Genomic DNA, 27,752 nt, shown 5'->3' with positions numbered 1-27,752 from the left:
TGTCTGTCTGCCCTGTGTAATTTAATGATGACAGGCGATCCCGCCAGAGGACTGACGTCAGGCTGGGCTCTGTCTCCTACACTGTCCTGTCTGCGTTAGCCTGTCTGCATTAGCCCATCAGCGTTAGCCTGTCGGCGTTAGCCTGTCTGCGTTAGCCTGTCAGTGTTAGCCCATCTGCGTTAGCCTGTCTGCGTTAGCCCGTCAGCGTTAGCCCGTCTGCGTTAGCCTGTCTGCGTTAGTCCGTCTCCGATGTGTTCTGCTCAAGCCCCCAGGATCAGCTTGGCGCATTGAAGCCACCATGGGCTTTCAGGCCAAGCTCGGTATTGCAAGTCACGTGACGGCATGCGGCCCAAGACCCTTATTTCCCATGGTTTGTGGATTATGATAGATAGGGCTAGAAAAGGAAAACAAAAATTTTTCTCGGTATCATTCAGCATCAGAGACCAATCTAATCAATATAAACTTTTAATTCAATGGGGTTTTGTTTGTTTTTGAAGCCACCAATACCTGTAACAAGCCCATTTGAAACATGTGCTGTGCACGAGCCTCGGGTACGCTGGTCGCGCGTTCAAGAGTCCTGCGAGCTCGGGAAAGCACGTCACCATAGGAAGACCCGCCCTTCTCTGCCTCTGATTGAATAGTTTTAAGGATGTCATGCAATGACGTCGGCTAACATTTGCTATGCTTTTAGCAATGAAGCTGCTATGATCATGCTAATCATAGATATGAACGTATGTCTATGATGCAAATGATCATGACATGTGGTTACTTTAGGACATCGTTGGAAAAGATCTAGAGGGTAAGTGGGTCAATGTTGAATAACTTAGCTAACATTATATAATGTTACATTTCTTTATATTAACATCAACTATATTGATAGGCTAGGGAGCTATGCTAACGGTAGCTAATGCTAACGGCTTAGGGTTAACGTTAGTTAATGCTAACGTTACGTTCGGAGGTCTCAGATGTATTTCAATTTTAACATAATGTTGAGCATGATCAATGTGACATTGTTCATACATTGATTACAGTCTGTAATCTTGTCTGGCATTATTTAGCTATAGTGGGCTGATGCTACTATAGCATTTGCCACATTATACATCAAATTAATCAAGCATAGTTAGTGTTATTACCTGAAGGCATTATTACCATTGCAAGTAAGCATGCCATGTATATGCCATGCCTGGAAATCAAATTAATAGTGTAATTCTTCCCCATCATAGCTCATTGTACACTGATATAATCATTCTCCTTGCCTTTGCTAATACTCATCTCTTTTATCAAACTTTGTGCTAGGAAAGAAATCTGGCTGTGATTCGTCGCTAGTGCTCATCCAGGCTGTTGTCATCTCCCGCCTGGACTCCTGCAACTCCCTACTTGCTGCCATCCTGCAGCGTTGGCCATCAGACTCCTGGAGAAAGCTGCTGCTGACCTGGTGTTCAACAGCCCCATGCTCTTCCACAAAACTTCCCTACTCCGTTCTCTGCACTGGCTCCCTGCGCTGTCCCATCCAGTTTAGGACTGTGGTGCAAGCCTACAGGGCAAATGAACAGCTCCCTCCGACCTCCAGGCTGTGGTCAAGCTCTGCTGCCTTGAGGTGATTGGTTCCCCAGTTGCTCCAAGCCCCCCTACGGCAGATTGTAATGGCCATGGCTCTTTTCTGTCCTGGCCTCACAGTGGTGGAATGAACTGTGCACTGATCTCAGAACAGAGCCAATAATACACACTGTTCATAGTGAGCCTAGTTATTATTGATTAACATGTACTGTTTCCTCTCTCCTTGTCAGTCATTAAAATATGTTCAGTGTTTCACAATACTGATGTATAACATTTCATTATTTTGTCTCAGACCATTTCTGAAACAATCATCAGTGTCAGTATACATTTCCCTCTAATGTTATTGCTTGCCCATTTTTAACCATTTAACTACCAGACTGTACAAACGAATTGCACACCTATAGTATTTTCTAGGTATAGCCTACTTCTCCACTTTCTCTTAATGTTGGTATGAAATGGCAGTCAAATAATGCAATGATGTTCAACACTATTTCCACCCAAATTCCCAACAAATGTGGCCACCACACTGTTCAGGACATTCACAGGTCTTGCTCTCAGGGATCGGTAAAAGAAAGGGACATGGTTCCTCCATAATGTGCTAAGGCTCTGCTTAGATCAAAGGCTTGGTCATCAGAAAATATCACAAAGACAGTGATCACAAAACAATTAAAAACATGTCACCAGTGTATGCCTTAACCCTAGTCAAATTTCTAGTATGTGTGAACCATATACATGGCAGTAAACAGATCTTGAGTCATACAAACTGGAGGATGCTTGACCCATACAAACTACTTTAACTCAATTTCAATAAACAACTTAAATTATGGCAGACAGAAGAGCTGAGCAGACTTGGTAGATGACTGGATGATCTTACAGAGAACCAAGGGAAATTGACTGGTATTAATGCTAAGAGTAATGAGGGATGAGGTGCAGCTGGGCAGAGTGGAGACAGGTGGCAGGTGATGCAGGAGATGGGAAGGTGAGTAGGCAACAACCAAGCATGAACAGGAACTGGACCACTGGCTCCCCTTGACTGTCCAACCCATCCATCAGCGCCAGCAGAGTGGACACGATAGAGCCAGAGAGAGAAAGACAAATGCAACGCAAGGTTAGTTTAGTTCCAATCGCCCATGTGCAACATCAATCAAGTCCACACTGGATCACCCTGTATAGGCAGGCACACTCAATTGCAAACACACTAGATTATCACCCTGAGTCGGCACACTGGTACATGGGCGCATAGTTTAAGCTGGGTTAGACAGGCATGTTATCCTCTCCCGTGAGTGCAAGTTAACAATTGCTTCGTCAGACTAGTTGCCCTGATGGAAATGAAGCTCCGCTCCCCAGACTGCCCGACTGGCTCTGCTTTCTTAGTCCACCCCTCAGCAATCAAGTCCAGCCGAGGGTGATCAGAGCCTCTGTCAGCGGCCCAGTTCAGGTGCACCCCTTTAGTCTTTCATTAGTGACACTGCAGCTTCACTACAGTACCACTGCTCGCTAGAACTCATAAGTGCATCTCCTTTCTAAACAAGCGTCTAAGAGCTTAACCTGTTGCTAAAGACAAAGTACAAGAACAAATAAAATAGGTGTTAAAAGGAAGGGTCCAGGGCACATCTTGAACAGGTGAATTTTCAGCATGCGGCGAAAGATGGGCAGCGACTCTGCTGTACTGACATCAGTGGACAGTTCCCACCACTGTGAGGCCAGGACAGAAAAAAGCCATGGCCACGCCAATCTGCCGTAGGGGGGCTTGGAGCAACTGGGGAACCAATCACCTCAAGGCAGCAGAGCTTGACCACAGCCTGGAGGTCGGAGGGAGCTGTTCATTTGCCCTGTAGGCTTGCACCACAGTCCTAAACTGGATGGGACAGCGCAGGGAGCCAGTGCAGAGAACGGAGTAGGGAAGTTTTGTGGAAGAGCATGGGGCCGTTGAACACCAGGTCAGCAGCAGCTTTCTCCAGGAGTCTGATGGCCAACGCTGCAGGATGGCAGCAAGTAGGGAGTTGCAGGAGTCCAGGCGGGAGATGACAACAGCCTGGATGAGCACTAGCGACGAATCACAGCCAGATTTCTTTCCTAGCACAAAGTTTGATAAAAGAGATGAGTATTAGCAAAGGCAAGGAGAATGATTATATCAGTGTACAATGAGCTATGATGGGGAGGAATTACACTATTAATTTGATTTCCAGGCATGGCATATACATGGCATGCTTACTTGCAATGGTAATAATGCCTTCAGGTAATAACACTAACTATGCTTGATTAATTTGATGTATAATGTGGCAAATGCTATAGTAGCATCAGCCCACTATAGCTAAATAATGCCAGACAAGATTACAGACTGTAATCAATGTATGAACAATGTCACATTGATCATGCTCAACATTATGTTAAAATTGAAATACATCTGAGACCTCCGAACGTAACGTTAGCATTAACTAACGTTAACCCTAAGCCGTTAGCATTAGCTACCGTTAGCATAGCTCCCTAGCCTATCAATATAGTTGATGTTAACATAAAGAAATGTAACATTATATAATGTTAGCTAAGTTATTCAACATTGACCCACTTACCCTCTAGATCTTTTCCAACGATGTCCTAAAGTAACCACATGTCATGATCATTTGCATCATAGACATACGTTCATATCTATGATTAGCATGATCATAGCAGCTTCATTGCTAAAAGCATAGCAAATGTTAGCCGACGTCATTGCATGACATCCTTAAAACTATTCAATCAGAGGCAGAGTAGGGCGGGTCTTCCTATGGTGACGTGCTTTCCCGAGCTCGCAGGACTCTTGAACGCGCGACCAGCGTCCCCGAGGCTCGTGCACAGCACATGTTTCAAATGGCTCGATACAGGTATTGGTGGCTTCAAAAACAAACAAAACCCCATTGAATTAAAAGTTTATATTGATTAGATTGGTCTCTGATGCTGAATGATACCGAGAAAAATTTTGTTTTCCTTTTCTAGCCCTATCTATCATCATCCACTAACATGGGAAATAAGGTTCTTGGGCCGCATGCCGTCACGTGACTTGCAATACCGGGCTTTGGCCACTACGTCAAATGGCTTCATGCGCCGGTGAGCAACTTTCATTGAAATGAATAGGCAGCCATTTTCAATGCCGTCTCCAGTTATATTATACCTCCATGGTTCTGCTTAGTGGCAGTTTGTCTGTCAGTGTGATGGGAGCCAGGGCCGTCAAGGCAGGGAATTATTCCTACCTTGACAGCTTAGATACATTTTATTTATTTTGGATGGACAGACAGACAGACAGACACAGTATTTTGTATGAAATGTAATGTAATGGTTTGTCAAGGTCACAAAGTTGTATCCTTCTGGCCTCACTCAAAGCGTTAAGTCCTGTGTGGACGAGGCATAGCCTACCTGCGGTTGACGTCCTTTAAACCTGCAGTTCGCCACAGTCCTTTCTGCCGAGAGATGTCACATTGGCGTCACTATCAAAATACTGTATGGATGAAGCGACACTGACCGGCCCTGCCATTAAAATCAAATGACATCCATCATCATTCCCTTCACCTTGTATACCGAAGTCAAATCAATTCAATGTCTTTATTCGATGTCAAAACAGTACATGTACAGTGTGAGGGGAGCCAGCGATGTACAACTCCCTGTGGTTGGTTAAATTAACTGCCGCAGATGAGAATTAAACATTGAGGCTAAAACACACCATCCCACAATGACATCATCACGGCCTGTGGGCAGAATTATAATGAGATCACAAAATGGCTCCCACATCTGAGGGAATTAATTAAGAAACCACACACATACATGGATGACATGATACTACACACACACTAGTTAGTTATTGTCTTATGTACTACTGAGGTTGTTGAGTGTTAAATGTTACTTATTGTCACTGTATTGTATGGACCCCCTCGAAAACGAGATGACACATCTCAAGGGGTTATTCCAAATAAATTTCACAACAACAACAACACACACACACACACACACACTGTATCTGCTGTCATGTTTTTTACGCCAGCTTCCAAGAAGTGCCCTGCATTAAATAGTTCTCAACGCTATGAACGCACACAGGGTGTGTGAATATTCCTCAAAACATTGCACGCATCTGGTTACATCCCTGTCTTCATGTGAAACCTTTTTTTTTTTTTTACATGAATGCATTTTTGTTTATTTGTGACACCCTCTCCTAATTTGTATCGTGGAGCCTTTTTAGTCGCCCAGCGGCAGGAGAGCTATTCTGATTTTCCATAACCACAGACACACACCACTGAGTGTTTTTGCATGATTATGCTTTCTATTCACAAATGCCTGAGATGTCTCTGATTGGAGGACTGCGAGTGCTGTTCGCATAATTAGACTAATGGCAGTTTCCTGTCTTGTAACATCAAATGCTTCAAAGCAGCAGTTCCTCCTAAAAATGTGTGTTGACTTGCGAAACACGAGCCAACAAAAGTACCATTTAATAGAGCTCGTCGATTAATAATGCATATTAGATGCTGAAATCTCTTTTCAGCGATGTGAGAAGGCTTCCATTTCTGTTCCGAAAAATGTAAACTAGTACTTATCATGTGACTCTCTGTACCATGTTCTCCCCCCAGTCCAGTGCCCGGCCCGCCAGGGCGTTGGACACGTACCTGCGTTGTTTGTCTGCTGCCGACCGTCTCAGTCCTGTTTCTAGTTTAGCCGGGGCGGAGGGGGGGGGGGGGGTGGGGGGGGGTCACGCCAAGACAGCCCAAAATGAGAGGGTATTGTTGTTGCCTAGGCAACACCTGGGACAATTTTCTTCAATTATCGGGGAGGGATTGGAATTGACAATAGAGCCAGATCTCACTTCATGGAGATGCACACTTCTACTCCCACCATATCACTCACACAGACTGACGTACTGAATACTGGGATTTTCACACAACAAACTACTACTTACTGTACAGCAGGCCTGCAACATCCATGTGTAATATCTTTAGAAGGAATGTTAGTGAAATATATGTTATTATATATATATATATATATATACATATATATTATATATATATATGTTATATTATATATATATATGTTATAACATATATATATATATATATATTTATATATATATATATGATACTGTTTATATATATATATATCACAATATTTTCTTGGCATTGCAAAACCTACCACTGTATAGGTTTCAATATAACTTCTATATACTGTAAGTACAATATAATTCCAATATACTCCAGAGGTTCTTGCCAAGGCAAATGCACATGTCGTACGGGGGTCTTAATCTCCGGTGCTAATCCTGTCATGTAGGAGGTGCTCCATGATTCACACATCTTTAACGACTGCTCTGTTAAGTCATCACTGAGTAGATTAAAAATGCCTCTCTCTTTCCTGCGGGGCACGACTCCCACCTCCCCCTCAGCTGTTCCAGACAGATAAGCTGTGAACGATGGAAGAGAGAAATATCCAACACCCCAACCGTGCTTTTGTCAAAACTCCCACTGAAATCCTCGGTTTTGATCTGCAGCTTTTACCCAGAGATGTTACACCACATTTAGAAATTATGCACATCTAGATGTTGTGGGTTTAAGCCCACCGTCTCCAGTTTGGACGGTCCATGCTGACTCATGCTCCAGTTTGGACGGTCCATGCTGACTCATGCTCCGGTTTGGACGGTTCATGCTGACTCATGCTCCAGTTTGGACGGTACATGCTGACTCATGCTCCAGTTTGGACGGTCCATGCTGACTCATGCTCCGGTTTGGACGGTCCATGCTGACTCATGCTCCGGTTTGGACGGTCCATGCTGACCCATGCTCCGGTTTGGATGGTCCATTCTGACTCATGCTCCGGTTTGGACGGTACATGCTGACTCATGCTCCAGTTTGGACGGTACATGCCGACTCATGCTCCGGTTTTGGCAGAGAGAAGCTCATGGTGCTCCTCTCTTTTCTCCGCCGCCCTGCTGTAGCTCTGCAATGGCGGCTCGGTGACCGACCTGGCCAAAGGCATGCTGAAGAGAGGGGACAGGATGGACGAGGCCGTCATCGCCTACATCCTCCACGAGGCGCTCACGGTGAGTCATGGGTGTCTCTCTGAGAGACCGAGACATGAAGTGAGAGAGGGAGTGAGAAAGAGGGAGTAGTATTCTGTAAAGTACACGCTGTAATCCCCACGCTCCAGTTTGATTTCCCTCTATCCCAACGATCGGAGAAGAAAGACGCAGTAGACCGTCCTCAATTAAAAACAGAATAGTTTCTCACGCTTCCACTGTTTGACTAGATGTCGATCTGTGCTCTGTCAGGGGCTGCACCACCTCCATGTCAACAAGACCATTCACCGTGACGTCAAAGGCAACAACATCCTGCTCACCACGCAAGGAGACGTAAAGCTGGTGGACTTTGGTATGTTTTGTGCATGCGTGCGTGTGTATGTATGTGTGTGTTTGTGTGTGTGTGTGTGTATGTGTGTGTATGTGTGTGTTTGTGTGTGTGTGTGTGTTTGTGTGTGTATGTGTGTGTGTACTGTGATATACTGTATGAGAATACCTGACTGAGTGTGCATTAAGGACACTCTTCATCCCTCTAGGTGGGTTATATCCATTAGCTCCGTCAGCCCGTCCGCCTTCCCTGGGTCTCACTTCACTTCCTTCCGGCAAGGGTGGAAATATACCGACACATTCTGAGAAGACGCTCGGTCTTAACGCGCTCCCATCAGACTCCTCCGTTCCCGGGCCCTCCTTCCTGCCATTACTCCCCACGAGTTTAGCGCCCATTTGCTTTTGTGTTTTTATGAAACAAATGAGCGTCTCGCACCGCAGCCTCTGAATACAGGCCTGCGATAAGCAGGCGCTGACTCACCGGGGCTGTTCACGACGGTTGAAAAACAGACTGCCTCTTTTCATTACAGCAAACCTCCACTCTACCCCGCCATTCTTTCATTCGGGTTGTCGAGCGGGGGTTGTCTTAAAAGCCTTTACCCCATGTATACCATCACTCCGTCCCTCTTGTGAGAACCAATTTGGTCGGGTACTTAGAAATGGCTGGAATATGACGGCCGGTGTCTGTTTCTTGTCGTTTCTAAAGCTGCGCTGTCAAACAGATCCATTAAGGCGGCATTGACTGTAGGCTACTGAGTTGGCTCCACTTAACGGTCAGTTGTGGTAAGCTGCCGTCCCATGATTCCCTGTGCTGGTTTCCTCCCGCACTGGCAGGTGTGTGTGGCAGCGCCCTCTTGCTGTATGAGCGTCAGTAGCCTATCTGCCCCAGCGCAGGCTGTTTTGGCGAGATGGAGATAGCCTGGTTCCAGAGATCTGAATTTCCACATTTTTGAAATGCAATTCAGGGTCCGGAAAAGCTCTCTTCCAGAGTGATCTCTTGGTTGGAATTCCAACCGGGCCAATCAGCGTCCTATGAATGCGTCCTTTGCATTTAACTGCTCGACATGATTGGTTAGGGGATGAAGTAATCGCTGAGGGCTATTTCTGCAACGCCCATCTCAGAAAAAGGCTGCAATGGGAGCTTGTTCAGACTGAATAAACAAAATGGCGGTTCAGTCTCAGTGTCAGGCTAAGGTGGAGGTGGAGTGGAGAGGAGTGTGTGGAGGGTTGGGGGGCCGGAGCCCGGACATATGCACTGACGGCGTGAGGGGAAACATATAGCAGGAGGAACAGGCCCCCGTGTGTATGTGTGTGTGTGTGTGTGTGTGTGTGTATGGTACAGTATAGCGTGCTATAAGCTTTGTTGATATGTAGAAAGCCTGTGACCACTGTGGGGGCGGCTGTGGCTCAGTGGTAGAGCGGGTCGTCCAATGATCGTAGTGTTACGTGCCTATGGCTATCCCCCAAAACAATAACAACCTATAAACCAACCGGGTAACAAAGGGGAGTCACAGAAAAGTGAATAACCAAATAATTTATTAACGACCGTAACAACAAACAATATTAGGAGACAACAAACAGAAAGCAGCCCAAAACAGAATGATCAAATATACTCCTCAACTTAAACACGTTCCCAAGGAACTATAGCCCACCGGGCTACACGCACACAGCTAAAGGCTGTAAGCAACACACACAGCACTAGGCTGTAAGCGACACACACAGCTGGGTTGTAGAATGGCACACCGGCCCTGTCCGACAGGTCCGGCTCCCTCTTATGCCTCTGGGGGGTGACGAGCGCAGGTGCGGCCACTCAGCATCAGTCGGCCCTCATTAGGCACTCAGCATCAGGTGCTGTCAATCTGGTCACGAGCCTGGGCAGAGGGAAGATGGCACCCCAGACAACACAACACAAACCCAACCGTAACAGTAGGGTCCGTGGTTCGAATCCCGCCTCCTCCCGTCCGCATGTCGAAGTGTCCTTGAGCAAGACACTGAACCCCAAATTGCTCCCAATGAGCAGGCTAGCACCTTGCATGGCAGCTGCCGCCATTGGTGTGTGAATGTATGTGTGTGTGGGTGAATGAGAGGCCTTCATTGTAAAGCACTTTGGATAAAAGTGCTATGTAAATGCAGTCCATTTACCATTTACCACGCCTCCAGTCACTCCCCTAAGGTTGAATAACTGCATAATAATAAAATTGCTCACGATATTCACAAGTGCAATTTAATATGGCGGCCATTTTGAACATATAGAATTCATCTCCATCGTTGAACTTCACAAAGCAGTTCAAGTTTTTCCATTCCATAAAGCTTTTAGTTTCTTTTAGCATATTAGTGGGTACTCACTGTACAAGTATGCATAATTCCCCACATTTAGCATATTATGTAACTAATGAGTTGCCATTGGCAGTGGAATGCTAATACAAGTGCAACACGCCACAGAACAAACAGAAATGGGAGCTAACCCACACAGAGTTTAAACAGGGCCGATTCTTTATTATGACAAGGACCTTAGGTGTGAGCTGTACCACAGCAACAGTTTTGAGGAAACCAGCAAGCAAAGAGATGCTTCAGAAGACTTTAGAAGATCTAACAGAAGCAGCTACTGTTATTAACTTGCTAATGTCTGTTTGTCTAACTAGTCTATCCTTCGAAATGGAACAGCCATGATCATACCAGATTATGGAAGATTATCGTACCAGATTATGGATTTGTTGTCTCTGAAGAAGATGACGGGCCTATAGAACACTCACATCCCTTAGGCGTGATAAGGGCTCCAAATAAATAACAACTAATATGTTTTCAAAGATAGGAGAATCCCTGTATTTTTCAATGAGATATTATCATTATTTCCTGTTTCATTGCATTCATTGCTGTTGTTAACGACATGTCAGTGATAAGAAGGAACTCTACATACACCCCAGGAAAATGTATTAACCTGATAAAATAAGATTAATACCGTGACAAAGAGGAGTGTATAACGTTTCTGGCCAAAGCGAGAGCTTCTTAAACCAACAGATTTTAACTGACGGAGATCCAGAGACAGCAGAGAGGAACGGAGAGACAGAGATAGAGGGAGGGGGGGAGCGGGGGTGGAGGAGGGGACCGGGAGAGAGATGGGGGCGGAGTGATAGAAGAGGCGGGGGGGTGGTGTGGGGGGGCGTCACGGCGCGGCTAGCGGTTTATCACGGAGGGGCAGTGCACGCTACACTAGGCAGCCGGAGAACTGAAGCCCCCTCAGTGACTCATCTACATCACCGGCAGCGACAGAGAGAAAAGACAACCCCCCCTCGCCCCCCCCCCACCATCACCACCCTGAAAAGGGAGAGAAAAAACGACGGATGGATGGCGGCCGGCTTTTCAGATTCCTCATAAATATTCTAATTGGCAGTATTATCTGTGTGATGATTATTAAGTGTGGCCCGCGGGGCCCGTGGGCCTCTGGGTAATGTGCTGGAAACATGGCGGCCGCCGGAGCTTTTATACAGTCTCTCTGCCTTTATTTGCATATGGTTATATGGACACGTATACTGGATGTATTTATAGTAGATGTTTCTGCGTGTGTGTGTGCGTGTGTGTGTGTGCGTGTGTGTGTGTGTGCGTGTGTGTGTGTGTTTTTGTGTGAATGTGTGTGCACGTGTGTGTGTTTGTGTGAATGTGTGTGTGTCAGCTTTGTGTCCTCTTGCACATTAGCCTAATTCCTTTTGATGTTTGCCACTGAGAATCTGCTGTTGACTGCAGTCCTCCTCCTGATGCTTTGTTAACCCTCCCAGCAAAATAGTCCCCAAGCACACATTATTAGATATTATATTACAGAGCACACCACAATTATGTACTCTAATTTTTTACTACTGTATGTAACATAATTAACGCAGCAGACATAACTAGTATACAGGTCATTCTCAGCAGCAGACTGTAGGATGTATGTGATGTGTTAGATGTATGTATGTGTTAGATGTATGTGATGTGTTGAGTATTTTCTAAAGGAGGGTAAAACACAGTCTTCTACGGCTTGTTAATCATGGATCTCTATACAAATGATGTCGTTGAAATGCCCTGCAAAATCACCCGGAGGTTTACAGTACATAAATACTTTTAATTCAAAACAATCCATTATTTGCTTGACAACAAATGTTTTTGTGTGTGTATTGTCTTTTTTACACATACATTTTATTTGACGTTTTCATTGAATTTATTCAAGACAGACCTGGTAGAGAGAAAACCACACCAGATTACATGGGCTTTGGAAATACTGTACATGCATGGCGGCTGTGGCTCAGGAGGTAGAGCGGGTCGTCCAATGACAGCAGGGTCGGCGGTTCGAATCCCGGCTCCTCCTGTCCGCATGTCGAAGTGTCCTTGGGCGAGACACTGAACCCCAAATTGCCCCCATTGAGCAGGCTAGCACCTTGCGTGGCAGCTGGCCGCCACTGGTGTGTGAATGTGTGTGTGAATGGGTGAATGAGAGGCCATTGTCAAGCACTTTGGATAAAAGTGCAGTCCATTTACCATATCCAAGATTAGGCCAGGTGTTGTGCATCTAAGGGTCAAAACAACACAACGTACATTTGTGTGTGTGTGTGTGTGTGTGTGCAGGCTCGTGCATGTCTTTTCTGTACAATGTCACCGGTGACAGCTCTATCAGACGGATTACTGAGGGTGTGTGGAATTCAGCTCACATCAGCAGGAACGGCGACAGTTAAACTCCCCATCTTGGCTGAGCAGCATCCTACACCAGCTGTTCTGCTCTCACTCCAAACTACTCCAGGAAATGAAGAAGCTTCCCTCTTGGGGATGTTAAGACTTTACTCCACTCTTCCCTAGAAAGAGCGAAGTCTTTGAGCTAGCTTAGCTACAGTAGCTGCTGAGTCACCGGAGTCTGTGTCTGTGTCCACACAGGTGTTTCGGCCCAACTGACGAACACTCGACTCCGTAGAAACACCTCGGTGGGAACGCCGTTCTGGATGGCGCCGGAGGTACGGACTCTCCCTCCCCTCGTCACACTTCACCCCGGCCCCCGGGTCAAAATACTATTTGAAATCCTTCCAATTACTTTTTCCTTCAGTCTTGGAGTGTGACGGGGGGCGGGGTTTGCATATTTTTGGGGAGCAGCCCATTGGTTCCATTGTGCCAGACAAGACCACTCAAGCACAGATAAGTAATTTGAATGATATGAAATGGTATTTAGACCCAAGTATGCACTGTAGTATTTTGTAACGCCGGGCTATTGTTGAGATGTGCTCGTACCCACCCTTACCCAAAATGCATTGCTGAGAACATCCAGCCTTTCAAGATGACTTTGCAAATCCATTTTGTGTCAGCATCAGTGGGGGGGGGTATCTTTTCCATTAAGTTTGCATACGAGAAATCACATTGAATTAGAATATGAGCTACAAGACATACTCAGGTAATTTCAATCTGATTTGCATTAAAACAGCGAAGGTTGAAGAATGGACGTGATGTAAGCAATAAGAAAGCCGTACTAGCTATTTGTGCACGGGACATTGTATTGTTTTGCGGAGGGCAAAGCCATCTTAGTTTGGATGAGGACTGAGTTCCAGAGAATACCCGAGGACGATGATGCAGTGTTACCTAATGTTACTGCAGGGTTTGACGGTCTCAGTTGAAGAGGATTTTAGGGAAGGGTAAGGGAAGTTCAATTTTATCCTCTTGCTGAAGACATGTCTGTTCCTGTCGAATACTTTTCACAGCTTACCCATTTTTTGTAATTCACAAAGATGTTCCTTTTTAATACTTGGTGCTGTTGTACAGGTGGTATTAATGTGGCAGTGTGCCAGAGTTGCCCAAATAGATTTTGTATAGTCAGTGTGTGTACAGTATATGCAGCCATTTACATTTAGTAGCAAAGAAAAGGACACTCCACACACACATACTGTCTGTGTGTGGATATGTCACATTCCTCATGTCTGCTTGCTGAAAGATTTCACTCAACGACGTAATGTGATGCGTGTTTTGACATATTGTGGACATATTGAGGAGAATTACCTAATTTTTCTCTGGCGTCTGTCCGACATCAACAGAAAGGGATTATGGATAGATAGTGTCTGGTAGTGGTTTATTGTGTGTGTGTGTGTGTGTGTGTGTGTGTGTGTGTGTGTGTGTGTGTGTGTGTGTGTGTGTGCGTGCGTGCGTGCGTGCGTGCGTGCGTGCGTGCGTGTGTGCGTGCGTGTGTGTGTGTGTGTGTGCGTGTGTGTGTGTGTGTGTGTGTGTGTTGATGTACGATGTGGAAGATTCTGATGCTCTTATAGAGGACATTTATTGTCTTGATGGGAGACCATGTTGCCTTGAGGGTGTTGACAATGAAGACTGTAGGTATGTGTGTGTGTGTGTGTGTGTGTGTGTGTCTGTGTGTGTGTGTGTGTGTGTGTGTGTGTGCGTGCGTGTGTGTGCGCGTGCGTGCGTCTGTCCTGGTTGCAGGTGATAGCCTGTGAGCAGCAGCTCGACTCCACGTACGACGCCCGCTGTGACGTGTGGTCGCTCGGCATCACCGCCATCGAGCTGGGAGACGGAGACCCGCCCCTGTCCGACCTCCATCCAATGAGAGCTCTCTTCAAGATCCCCAGGTGAGGCCACTGCCGTCTTAGCCGTAGCGAATCCAGCTGGGAGCATAACTAGGTCCGTTAGAGCTGCCAGAATTAGCATTTCAGACACGGTAGCCAGATTATCTCACTGAGCTAAAACTAAAAATGTACTGAAGCAGCTCAGTGGCCTTGTGGGTAGAGTGTCCTCCCTGAGATTGGTAGGTTGTGGGTTCGAGCCCCGGCCGAGTCATACCAAAGACTATAAAAAATGATACCCAGTGCCTCCCTGCCTGGCACTCAGCTTTACGTAAGCCCCTGTGACATACTAGCATCATGTCCAGGGGGGGTGTTTGTACATCAAACTGCCTCACGCTAAGGAACCAGGAGATAGGCTCCTGTCCTATGGGCCACTGAGTTCGAGAACCATTGGGTCTCAACGCTTCTTACACAAAAAATACAGGCCGCGATTGAAAACAGTGCTTCTATATGTCATGACTTTCAGGGAAAAAAAAGTGCCTTCGTATTACTTACTTTACGGTGTGAGCGGCCCTTGTTTTTAATCATAGTTACCACCAAATGCCAGACCATAATATTTCCATTATACCATATATAGTTTGCTTCCAGCTGCTGTAGTGGAATGCCAGAGCAGAGCGCAGTGCCGTACAGTCCATTTGAACTGCAATTTACAAATCCATTTGCAATCTACAGTTCTGTCTCCGGCCGGCACGATGAAGCAACGAGCCGCCGTGTGTCTGGTAGGCCGGTCGCGGTCGCCAGGCAGACAGCAGCCCTTTCAGTCCAAATTGCTTTCTTTCGCTTTGAGCCGCGCGGTCGTACTGACTTGGTCGCCTGCTTGCTTGATCCCGCTGTTCTCGGTGGAGAGACTCATAATGGGAAAATGATTTTTTTTTTCTCCGTGGTTTTGAAGGTTGTTTACCGTGTTTCGGTTGAGATGCCGTGCCGCACGCGTAGCCGCTCATCACCGCTGTCGTCTTGATGGCACGGCGCTTTGTCCGCGGCCCCACCGCCGCGCGCCCACCCGGAAAAACGCGCTCACGCTGCGCACACACACATGCACACACGCATCGTCGACCCACACTTTCACAAACACACATGAAGACGCACAACAAGCTGGCACAATGAACTGACACCCCCCACTCACTCACTCACTCACTCACTCATTCATTCACACACACACACCCTAACCCACCCCCCCCCCCCCCACTACCACACACACACACCCTGCCCTGCCCCCCAACCACTTACACACACATACACACACACACCCTAACCCCCCACCCACTACCACACACACACACCCTGCCCTGCCCCCCGACCACTCACACACACACACACACACACACCCTAACCCCCCACCCACTACCACACACACACACCCTGCCCTGCCCCCCGAACACTTACACACACACACACACACACACACACAAACACACACCCTAACCCGCCCCCCCACTACCACATTAACACACACACACACACACCCTGCCCCGCCCCCCCACCACCACATACACACACAAACACACAAACGCACACACACACACGCACAAAAACACACACACACACACACACACACACACACACAAAGGCCGTAACCTCTGCCGTAGCTGTGCTGAGTGTTTGCTTGGGGCTTCTTTGTCCTCAGCAGTCGTCACCCAGTTCTGTCAGAATGTTTGTGACGGCTGATCCAGGAGCTCCAGGCTCCGCCCACGTGCCCCCCCATGTGCTCTCTTCATCCAGCCGACTGACAGAGCAACACTCCTGTGATCACAGGAATTTAGGTTGTTTTCCTATCCTCAAAGAAAGCCGTCAACCAGCACACAAAATCAAGTCAAATTCAAAATCAAGTAAATTCCAGAAAAGAACAGTGCCAGTTCGTTTCATATTTTCATTTGTGGTTCCAGAATGCCCCTTTATCCAGCTTTGTTGGATTCAAACAGACTTGTTGGTTTCGGTTTGTTTGTTTGCAATAATTTGTTATTCCTAGGGAGTCCAGGCCCCCATCAGTGTCTTATTGAACAACCTGGAGCTTAACGCTCTAAGGACAGTGGAAATGGTGGTTGACTTCAGGAAGACCCCACCCCCCCCATCTCCCTGCATGACTCCCCGGTTGCCATCGTGGACTCCTTCCTCTTCCTGGGTGCTGTTATGTCCCGGGACCTCAAGTAGGAATTGAACATCAGCACCTGATTAAGAAGGCACAGCAGAGGATGTACTTCCTGCTGCAGCTGAAGAAATTCAGCCCGCCACGGACCATGATGGTGCAGTTCTACACCTCCTCCATCGAGTCCATCCTCACCTTCTCCATCACCACCTGGTTCCTCGCCGCTACAGTCAAAGACAAGGCTAACTTGCTTATGGCTGCGCCCTGCCATCCCTCCAGGCCCCGCCCTCCCTCCAGGCCCCGCCTTCCCTCCAGGCCCCGCCCTCCCTCCATGCCTTGCATGACTCCAGGCCCCGCCCTCCCTCCAGGCCCCACCCTCCCTCCAGGCCCCGCCTGCCCACCAAGCCCCACCCTCCCTCCAGGCCCCGCCCTCCCTGCAGGCCTTGCATGACTCCAGGCCCCGCCCTCCCTCCAGGCCTTGCACGACTCCAGGGCGCTGAAGCGGGCCAGGAAGATCATGGCCGACCCCTCCCACCCGGGCTATGACCTCTTCACACCGCCCCCCTCTGGCAGGAGGCTGCGGTCGTCACAGACCAAAACTGTTCAACACAGGAACAGCTTTTTCCCCAAGGCCACCAGCCGTATCAACATGGCTCCCCTTTGACTCTCTCCCCTCTGACTCTCTCCCCTCTGACTGTCTCCCCGCCCCCTGCAATCTTCCAATAAACTGACTGACTACAGCACTGACTCTTTTGTAGTCCAAATTGCACTGCTAATTTTTGCAGCAGCAATGATTCGAACCACTGACCCTTCGATCATTGAACGACCCGCTCTACCAACTGAGCTACAGCCGCCCCACACTAGTTTCTCCTAATGGCAGCAGACCAGTGTAAACAGAGATAGTCAATGTACCCATCTGTAAATGCCACGCTGGCATCACAGAAGCATCCGGAAGCTTGACGTAGGGGGTTGGAGCCTTTGTTCCAGACTCTCCCCATCAACCACACTCTGAAGCTAAAGTCCAACACCAAGATGATGAGGATTTGTAGCAGAGAGGAGAGTCTGGTGGGTCCTCTTTCTCTCTCTCTCTCTCTCTCTCTCTCTCTCTCTCTCTTTCACACACACACACACACACACACACTCTTTTGAGTGTCTTATTATCTGCCCTTGTGTCTGATTCTTCTAAAACAGTATTACGATTTAGAAAGCATGTTTCTGAGTCCTTTCCTTCCCGCTGCTCAAACATCGGCATCCAAAACCTGTTTGTCATCCAGATAAGAATGCATTTTAATAGTCGGACCGCTGTTTCCACAGACTCCATTTAAATGTCTGACGCGCTGTCTGTAGGGGGAGTGAGGGGAGACAGCGAGGAGATGTACGACCCCCCGATTTAAAGCAGTTAATCGCTGTCAGCTTTGACGTGAAGAGGCTTTGGTGCGTTAGCTGGCGGTATTGACTCGCTACGCCTCATGCCAAGCACCCTCATGTAAAAATGCACTCTAAACGGGACAGGGAATTATAGCAAATTACAGATCTTTGTTTCTCAGCCACCAGGCCTTGTCAGAAAGACACCAAGCTGTGTTTTTCTCTGTCTGGATTGGCTTTTTAGAGGGAGCTAAGTTATGGTTAGGTGATGATTCACTAGTTCTGTCTAGAATGGAATTCTCGGAAAAGGATGTTTACATGTTATTGTATATCCTTGTGTGTGTGTGTGTGTGTGTGTGTGTGTGTGTGTGTGTGTGCGTGTGTGTGTGTGTGTGTGTGTGTGTGTGTGTGTGTGTGCTAAAATAGGAATATAAAATTGCGATGTTTCATAAATGAACAAGGTGTATTAATGTCTAAAGTTCATTTCTCTACATGATATGAATATGAATCACCTCAGAGTTGGAATTTCACCTATTGTTACTGCTTTGTAAATACATGTGTTTATGTTGACACAACACCACTTGGAATAATTTAATGTGACAATAAGTGTGACTATTAAGCAGTTGTTACTGAGCAGTCTCGAAACGAGTTCTCACAGCTAAAAAACAATCTTAAAAGACACAAGAATGTGGCCTCAAACAATGTCTAATAGTAAGATTATTAGATTACTTTTCTTCAGAACGGGTCTCACCAAGACAGTTTTGAGTATTGGTGGGAAGATACCTGTAAACAGGGAGTCATTAACAATGGCTAGAATGTCATGAGACACCGAGTCAAAAATAGTTTTGAAAAAATCAGTGGGGATAGTATCCAGAGGGCATGTGGGGGACTTAAGTTATGATATTGCTTTTCTCAGTATTTCTGTGTCCACCAGTGTAAACAAGCTCATATGTCCATTACATGGAGGAAGAGGTTCAGCGAATGGCCTTTCCTGGGTGATACTCCTAATATTCGTTATCTTATCTCTGAAGTAAGCTGCAAATTCCTCACATTTGGAGGTAGAGAGCAGATTATCTGGTGTTTTTACGGCAGGATTTATTAGGCTATCAATCGTTGAGAAGAGCACTCTTGAGTTATTTTGGTTGATAGATATAAATTTTGAGAAGTGTTCTTTCATTGCATTTCTTATTGCCTTATTAAAGGGGTACGCCGCTGTCAGAGATGGGCATAAATACATCAAAATGTAATTAATTACAAATTACAAATACTTGCTCAAAAATTTAATTAATTATAAATACAAAATATTAGTCTGAAAATGTTAATTAATTATAATTACATATTTATGTAATTAAAATACAAAAAATACATTCTACAAAAACTAATAATGATGGAATAATGGATTCATTGATGTATTGCCAACTATGAACTCAATGTGCAACTATTTTGATAATTTATTAATCATTTGGTTTTAGTTTTTCCCCTCTTAAATCTTTGATTCCAGCCTCTCCAATGTGAAATGTTCTGGTTTCTTTACCTCACTCTAAATTGGTGATGCTAATGCTGAAATGACAAAAGCTATTGGCAAATGAAAAGAAATGGCTTGTTGCACAACAGCCATTTTCACATGAGTTTATCATATTTAACATTACTTACACATGGTGAGCTAGAATGACACAATAGCTGCTGTGCAACAAGTGGCTCAGACGAACGACATGTTGCAGTCACTCAGTCACACCCCCCCCCCCCCTCCCCCCTGCATCCCGCTTCACGTTAACGGGTGCACATTAACGAGTGCACGTTAACGGGTTCACTTGTGCTATGCTAGAAATGTGTCCTCAGTTATAAGTTGCTAACATTAAGAATATGGTTCTCCAATGAAGCTCCACAGTCCCAAACTGCTACATCACAAGACACCACTAGCTTAGAAAAGAAGGATGATCCTGGCACTCGAGGAGGGTAGATGATAAAAGGCCTTTATTATTACATGGCTAATAAGTTAAAAAGAAAAGTCTACATGTTTCGACCGAAACCGGTCTTCATCGGTAAGATCACACCCTGCGCTTCCTGCCTTGAAAATACATGTTTATCATAGTTTTTAGCAGAGGCCCATAGACATCCATTATAAAGGGGGTGCGCGCACAGAGGAAAAAGGAGCTAGCTTACTATTGCACGGATCGGTTAAATGTTGGTGTGTACGGATTGGTTTCATTGAGGACAAAGCGACATTTGAGCTAAACTTGCTATGACAGCGGCGTTCCCTTTTAAAGGCAGAAAGATGTTCTTTGAGAATATCATGGTGGACCTGCAGATTGGTCTTTCTCCATATACGCTCAGATCTTCTGCAGGTTCTCTTTAGTTGATTCATTTCCTAATTTCTCCATGGAGCTTTATGGTTGGCTGCAACCCTTTTCGGTTTAATAAGTGCTACAGAATCCAAGGCTGCCCTTACTTTGGTGTTAAAGGTGGTTACTAAGTCTTCAATATTACTTGAGGGCCCCACTTCAGGAGTTTATAGATTGTTTGTGTTCATTATTTCTCTTCTTGATAATACAGTATGTACACTTCTTGATAATACAGTACGTTCAGGACTACTTTTGACTTTGGTAACCAATGCTGTGAAGAAGATCCAGAAATGGTCGGGGAGAGCGAGGTCACTCAGGTCTTGGTTAGATCAGAGTTTTTGCGGTGCAGCATCCTGCGCTAGCCCTGGTGCCCCTCCCAGTCTGTGTGATTCCCATCTACACATTTATCTTCCCATTTATCTTCCCATTCCCCCCCTGGCAGGAATCCTGCCCCCACCCTCCGCCAACCAGAGCTGTGGTCGGACGACTTTAACCACTTCATCTGCAAGTGAGTACTGTACTGTGTGTGTGTGTGTGTGTGTGTGTACTGTGTGTGTACTGTGTGTGTGTGTGTGTGTGCGTGTGTGTGTGTACTGTGTGTGTATGTGTGTGTGTATGTGTGTGTGTACTGTAATGTGTGTGTGTGTGTGTGTGTGTGTGTGTGTGTGTGTGTGTGTGTGTGTGTGTGCGTACACACATATGTGTAACATAAGTTGATAGCGACAGAAAAAATATGTTAACACTGATGACTTACAGATTATGTAAATACGCTGTGCATCCAGGAATCTTAATTGGTTCATTATCCTTCACATTCACATTAGTGTACTTAAGGTAGCACACCAACTTCTGGGGAAATGTGCTGATTTGCCATCTTCCCCAGAGTCAGATAAGAAGATTAATATCTCTGTGGGTGCAGTAGGAAGCATTGAGACCCCTTAGAGACGTTAGCTTAGGCTAATGTTTCAAATCCACTTTCAGTGATTGCGCTAAGCTACTGTAGGCTAACGGCTCTAATGGGTTCTTCTTACTGCATGCACAGAGAAGAGAAGGGTGTGTATCTTCTTATCTGGGGAAGATAGCAAATAAGCTAAACTTCCCCTGAAGTTGGCATGCTCCTTTAAACCACTACCCCCTAAAATAAGAACATGAATCATTGGTCATAATTATAATTAGTATAATAATAGTAATTATAATAATTAGTATTACTGTATCATACTAACCCCCAAAGTATATCCAGTTTTTATCATGTTTCCAGTCCATCAGCGGTTCAGTTCCCCTTCCAACCCACAGTTGCCTGATCAAGGACTTTGAGCTGCGACCCACCGTCCCAGACCTGCTGCAGCATGGCTTCATCAGACAGACCGTGGGCAGAGAGAAGCTCCTACAGAAACAACTGATGGAACTCATAGACCTCAACCAGCAAATTGGAACAGTTGGAAAAACAAGGTACTGTCCCTTTAACTACCTTTGATAACCGCGGGTGCACTGTGTCTGCATTAGCCTACTGTAGATCAGTAACTTTTTCTCTGTAAGTCGCTGTAAGTAACTGCTGGTTGCACAACTGTCTGCTGGTAGGTTAAATAGCAGCAGTTTATCTCTCAGTGTCTGGATGTGGACACTAATCTAAAATGATGTTACTGCCGGATACAGTGCAAGTGTCTGACACTGACACCTCTCAGATGTTGAGTGAGACCAGCTCTCAGGTCTCACCAATCACCTTCAATTCGTGAGGTGTCAAATGTCTGTCCAAAATGGCTGCCAAAGACTCACCCATTGAAACTAGAATCACAGAGGGACTGGTGCCCTATGACCTTTTGAACTCTGCTTGTGAAATGTAAAATGTTATTTCTGTCATTTAAGCCGTCATGGAAAGACAGACAGAAGCACAGACAGTAACGACAGGTACGGGATGTCTTAAACGTCGCCTTCCTTCGCCCAATCACAGCCCTCGCTATAGATGTCCTGTAGATGTCTCCTACTACCAATCAGCAACAGTTTCTAGATAGTTCTGACCTCACCAGAACTATTAATAGTGCAATAGATCAGTTATGTTTAGATCTTTTGTTCGTTCTTCTGCTGTTTTGTGTTTTGTCTTTTCCTAACATACTATCGTTGTTGTATTGTAACCAACCGCAATGTTGCCAGTAATTACAACTTTTGAATCAAAATGCGATGTCAAACGTGCAGTATTTGATTCTCTTACATCACAACTGTGTACAGCATCATGAGCTAATACTCAGATGAGGTCTCATTCTCTTCACACAATATACTGTATCATACGCTTGACTGGATTAAGATCAAAGCAGGCTCCATTGTCCTTAGCTGGAACCTCTGTCTACCCATGGGGACATTCCAGAAAGTGGGTTTAGTGAAAAGTCTGAGGTTGCCAACCCTGAGATTCGATTCTATCCAATCTCAGGGCTAACAGGGTGAGAGTTTTCTCTAAACCCGCTTTCTGGAAAACCCCCCTGGTGAGACAAGCGTTTAGGCCAGAGAAGACAGGGAAGTAGGAAGTGCATACTGATACTGCATACTGATTAAAGCCAATCAGGGGAAACACACTGGAGCATATCCTGTTCTCAGGCAGAATTACATCGGTGAGAGGTATGTCTACAGTTCATGTTTGATTGTAAGTAGCAATTTGCATCTAAATGCAAACACAGCCTCTGTACATCTGACTGACACCACATTCCACCCTTGTAATAGACAGTTCAAATTTAATCTTGAGTACCCAGAAGTTCTCGCTGCAGTGAAGTCATCTGGGGTAAAAAAAAACTCAATATTCGTGGACACCAATGAAAAGATTCTTGGATTTTGTGCGCAGAGGATGATTGGCCCGTGCAGATAGTGGGCTGTGAGGGGAGGCTGATTTGACCTCTGATTGGCCACTGACCGCAGCTTTCCGCTTCTGCATTTGTGTGAGCTGTCGACATATTTGGCACATAAAGTGCGATTTAGGCTATTTAGGCTCACTTCACAGACTTGGCTAGCTATAGTTTTCTTCTTTAATGGGATGGATCAGTTTTTAATTTAGTCCCGACTATACGCTCCTTATGACATTATGTTCAAATGCAGCTGGATTTGTAAGGTAGGCGCTGGCTCCGCCCCTATGCCCATGTTTGGTAGCATTGTAGTTTATTCCAGACTAGTTCAAATTAGTTCAAATTCGATATATTGTTCACGGTGAGACTTGAACGTTGTGCTGTGTTGTTGTAGGCATGAGCGCATCCACACCAAGAAAGGCAGCCACATGACGTCACGAAGCCCCTCCCCCGATGAAGTGGATGACCTCGCCACCCTGGAGGCGCTGGATGAGGTAAGGCTTCAGTTTTAACCTGCTGGTTCTTAGCATTGGACAATGTGCACATGACTTTGTCATCCTGTATTCTGTAGGAGATAAATAATATCATACTCGCTAAATATTTTGGTAACACTTTACAATAAGGGTACATTAATAAGCATTAGTTAATGCATTATTAAGCATTAAGTAACAGTTAACTAATGTCTCTATTAACCATTTACTAATGTTATTTATGTTAACTAAGGTTAACTCACCTAACCCTAACCCTAACCTTAACTAAGGTATTAATTAACATTAGTAACCTAACCTAACCCTAAATAAGCATTAGTTAACAGTTAACTAATGTTTTTTGTGACCCTTATTGTAAAGTGTGACCAATGTTTTTCCCACACACTTTTCATCAGTATCATAACTGAATCCCACATGGGGTTTGTGTCATAGTGATGATCATAGTTTCAGAAGTACTTTTCCCAAGGTTCCTGGCGTGAGCTTAATGGGAAACCAGGAGCAAAATATTATATTTGTCACAAACACATTTGAGGTCATATATCATTTCTGAAAGCTGGATTGATGACTGATTGAACGATACAAATCGCCCCTTCGCCAACAGCTATTTTCCCCCATCCTTCAAAAGACTGCTGCTAGCTGCTATGTGATGGTGTTGGGGGGAGGGGGGTAGTGCTGTTGTTGTTGTTGTTTATGTACCTGTTTGGAAGGAGGAGGAGAATTAATATATGAATCCAGAGTTTGATGGAACTAAGATATGATGTATGGATGTTTTTGTCAGGATAGCACTAGGAAAGACTTAAGGCATACATAAACATTACATTACAATTTTACGTTACATTACAATTTTTATTAAATTATTTTTGATAACTTGCTTGTTTTCATAATATTTTGCCTGACACAAATGTATCTTGGCGTTGATATGCCTCATGTCATAGTGAATGTTTTTCCTTTCAGAACGCAGTCACAGAACACCTGCAGAAGCGATATTCAAAGGACCAGATCTACACCTTTGTTGGAGACATCCTCATTGCAGTCAATCCCTTCCACAAGATGGAGATATACAGCTCACAGGTGTGTGTGTGTGTGTGTGTGTGTGTGTGTGTGTGTGTGTGTGTGTGTGTGTGTGTGTGTGGAGATATACAGCTCACAGGTGTGTGTGTGTGTGTGTGTGTGTGTGTGTGTGTGTGTGTGTGTGTGTTTGTTTCTTTCTGTCTGAGTGTGCATGTGTGTTTGTTTGGTGAAGCGCCCAACCATGTCTCATTAGGCCCTCCACAGTCTTACAGTCTGCTGTGTCCCATTAGCTCAACTCCTCTTTCTCTCTCTCTCTCTCTCTCTCTCTCTCTCTCTCTCTCTCACACACACACACACACACACACAAACACACACACACACACACACACACACGTACTTCACTTGTATCTCTCTCTCTCTCTCTCTCTCTCTTATATACCTCACCTAGCAGGACTCTCCCATCCACCACTCAACTTTTATTTCCTGTTTTTTCCCGCCCTCAGCTTCTAGCAGCCTCAGACCGCTAATGGCTCAATCAACCTTTCTGTAAACACCTTGAATTTCCGTCAAAATGGCTGCTTTTGTAACTGCACTATTCTGAGATGGAAATGACAAACATACATATGTGTTTTTGTATCAATCTTTGTTGCTAGGGAGATATTTTTTAAAGTGTGTGCCGGTCTGTTATTAATCGCAGCAAATTCACAGAATGTTCTAAATATACTGTATCTACATGTGCTTTTCATCATCCCTGGACACACAGTACACAAAGATGTACATAGGAGCTAAACGCACCAGCAACCCACCACACATCTTTGCTGTTGCAGACATCGCCTACCAGTCAATGGTTTCCTACAACACAGATCAGGTAAAGAACTCAAAAGCTGTGTTCGAAACCGCTCACTCATTCACTCACTCACTATTCCCTATGTAGTGTATTGAATGAGAAATTGCTGGGAATTGTGGGTGTTTTCTAGTGGACTATATAGTGAATCAAATTAACTGTTAAGAATTCGGACACTAGAAGAAAATGGCGAACGGACTATATAGTCCACCATTTTTGTAATAAAGGGGTTTTGAACACAGCAGCTGAAGTCTTGTTGACGTGTGTGGAGTTTGTTTTATCGGGGTAGTAGTGCCGTAGTCGTTGGTACGGTGTAGCTGAGCGTCAGTGTCCTGTCTCCTCCAGTGCGTCGTCATCAGTGGGGAGAGCGGTGCCGGTAAAACCGAGAGCGCCCATCTGCTGGTCCAGCAGCTCACCGCGCTCGGAAAGGTGAGTCACGCCACGAGGCTCATAACGCGACGCCCTGGGCGTCGTCAGAGCGGCGACGGTCGTGACCGGCTCAGGAGGTCGACCGCAGGGACAGCGTCGGTTCGATCCCCGGCTCCTCCTGTCCACATGTCGAAGTGTCCTTGAGCAGGACACTGAACCCCAGGCTGCTCCCAGTGAGCATGCAGGCCAGTACCGTGCATGGAAGCTGACTGCCACTGGGGTGTGAATGGGTCCAAAAACAGTCCATTTAGCATTTAGCAGCATGCCAAGTATAAAGTTTCACAGATCAGAATCTGTTGTAGTTTTTCAACATACTAGGAATTTGATGAAAGATTAAAACAAACTTAACAGAGTCCTTGGACCAGGACTTAGTGAACACAGTAACCTTTAAAATACAACTTCTTAATGTGCCTTCAGTATTAAGAGCTAGTCATTACTGGAATTCAAGTGGAGCACAGCTAGTGTGTATTTAGATGTAACGACAAGTTGTGAGAGTTCTTCTGTTTGTGTCTATTCTGAGTTGTGCTTTGACAGTACACACAGAACCTGAACACAAATTATTTCCATTGATGTTCTACCAATGTTTCCTTTGTCTTCACAGGCCAATAATAGGACCCTGCAAGAGAAAATCCTATTGGTCAACCGCTTGGTGGAGGCTTTTGGGAACGCTTGCACCGTCATCAACGACAACTCCAGCCGCTTCGGGAAGTACCTGGAGATGAAGTTCACCTGCGCGGGCACCGTGGCCGGAGCCCAGATATCTGAATACCTCCTGGAGAAATCGCGCGTCGTCCACCAAGCTGTGTGAGTAGCAGCTTCATACGGCACTCCAAAGACCTACATTACAGTATTCAGTCGTCATATGACATTTAAAGACGATTATAATACATTTGCATGCCGCTAATTTGACATTCAGACAGTATCTTTGTAAATATGTACTTGGGAATGTCTGTCGTCAAAGGGCAGCACTCACGGTGCTCTTTTCCCCACCTGTGGTCCAGTGGGCCCCGGATCAGTGTGAGAGGGTTTCCGTTTTACTCTCTGAGCCCGGTGACATTTGCCTTGCAGTTAATCTGCCTTTATATTTTACTATGGAGCATGTGAGCACAGAGGGTCAAGGGGATTGGCTGGTTTATTTCCTGTCTGATCAAAGATCCAAGCACTGCATATATCCTTATGGGGATCTCAAAGAGTGCTGGTAGTCTTAGATGATAGATGTACTGGGTAAAGGTTCATAGTGCTGGTGGTCTTAGATGATAGATGTACTGGGTAAAGGTTCATAGTGCTGGTAGTCTTAGGGGAGATGTACTGGGTAAAGGTTCATAGTGCTGGTAGTCTTAGTGGAGATGTACTGGGTAAAGGTTCATAGTGCTGGTGGTCTTAGTGGAGATGTACTGGGTAAAGGTTCATAGTGCTGGTGGTCTTAGATGATAGATGTACTGGGTAAAGGTTCATAGTGCTGGTGGTCTTAGTGGAGATGTACTGGGTAAAGGTTCATAGTGCTGGTGGTCTTAGATGATAGATGTACTGGGTAAAGGTTCATAGTGCTGGTAGTCTTAGATGATAGATGTACTGGGTAAAGGTTCATAGTGCTGGTGGTCTTAGGGGAGATGTACTGGGTAAAGGTTCATAGTGCTGGTGGTCTTAGTGGAGATGTACTGGGTAAAGGTTCATAGTGCTGGTGGTCTTAAAGGATAGATGTACTGGGTAAAGGTTCATAGTGCTGGTGGTCTTAGTGGAGATGTACTGGGTAAAGGTTCATAGTGCTGGTAGTCTTAGGGGAGATGTACTGGGTAAATGTTCATAGTGCTGGTAGTCTTAGGGGAGATGTACTGGGTAAAGGTTCATAGTGCTGGTGGTCTTAGATGATAGATG

General features: G+C 45.6%; 2 protein-coding genes across 2 annotated transcripts in view; both read left to right on the top strand.

The window, feature by feature from the left end:
- LOC311313240 (myosin-IIIa-like) overlaps positions 1–14,500 on the top strand; it is a gene marked incomplete at both ends in the record, with an annotated part of 29,187 nt that extends 14,687 nt beyond the window's left edge. The window contains 4 exons of the mRNA XM_084443344.1: positions 7,505–7,609; positions 7,838–7,937; positions 12,812–12,888; positions 14,351–14,500. Coding sequence (XP_084299470.1) covers positions 7,505–7,609; positions 7,838–7,937; positions 12,812–12,888; positions 14,351–14,500 — 432 coding nt within the window. The remainder of the gene's footprint in view (positions 1–7,504; positions 7,610–7,837; positions 7,938–12,811; positions 12,889–14,350) is intronic.
- A 1,641-nt stretch (positions 14,501–16,141) lies between these two features.
- The window catches only part of LOC311312817 (myosin-IIIa-like), a gene marked incomplete at both ends in the record, with an annotated part of 21,601 nt that continues 9,990 nt past the window's right edge, over positions 16,142–27,752 (top strand). The window contains 8 exons of the mRNA XM_084442824.1: positions 16,142–16,195; positions 16,543–16,637; positions 20,726–20,791; positions 21,574–21,729; positions 23,500–23,599; positions 24,548–24,664; positions 25,794–25,877; positions 26,479–26,681. Of these exons, the coding sequence (XP_084298950.1) occupies positions 16,142–16,195; positions 16,543–16,637; positions 20,726–20,791; positions 21,574–21,729; positions 23,500–23,599; positions 24,548–24,664; positions 25,794–25,877; positions 26,479–26,681 (875 nt within the window). The remainder of the gene's footprint in view (positions 16,196–16,542; positions 16,638–20,725; positions 20,792–21,573; positions 21,730–23,499; positions 23,600–24,547; positions 24,665–25,793; positions 25,878–26,478; positions 26,682–27,752) is intronic.

Source organism: Borostomias antarcticus (assembly GCF_949987555.1).
Source record: "Borostomias antarcticus genome assembly, chromosome: 9".
Classification (NCBI taxonomy): domain Eukaryota; kingdom Metazoa; phylum Chordata; class Actinopteri; order Stomiiformes; family Stomiidae; genus Borostomias; species Borostomias antarcticus.
This window is presented reverse-complemented; position numbering and strand designations above follow the sequence as displayed.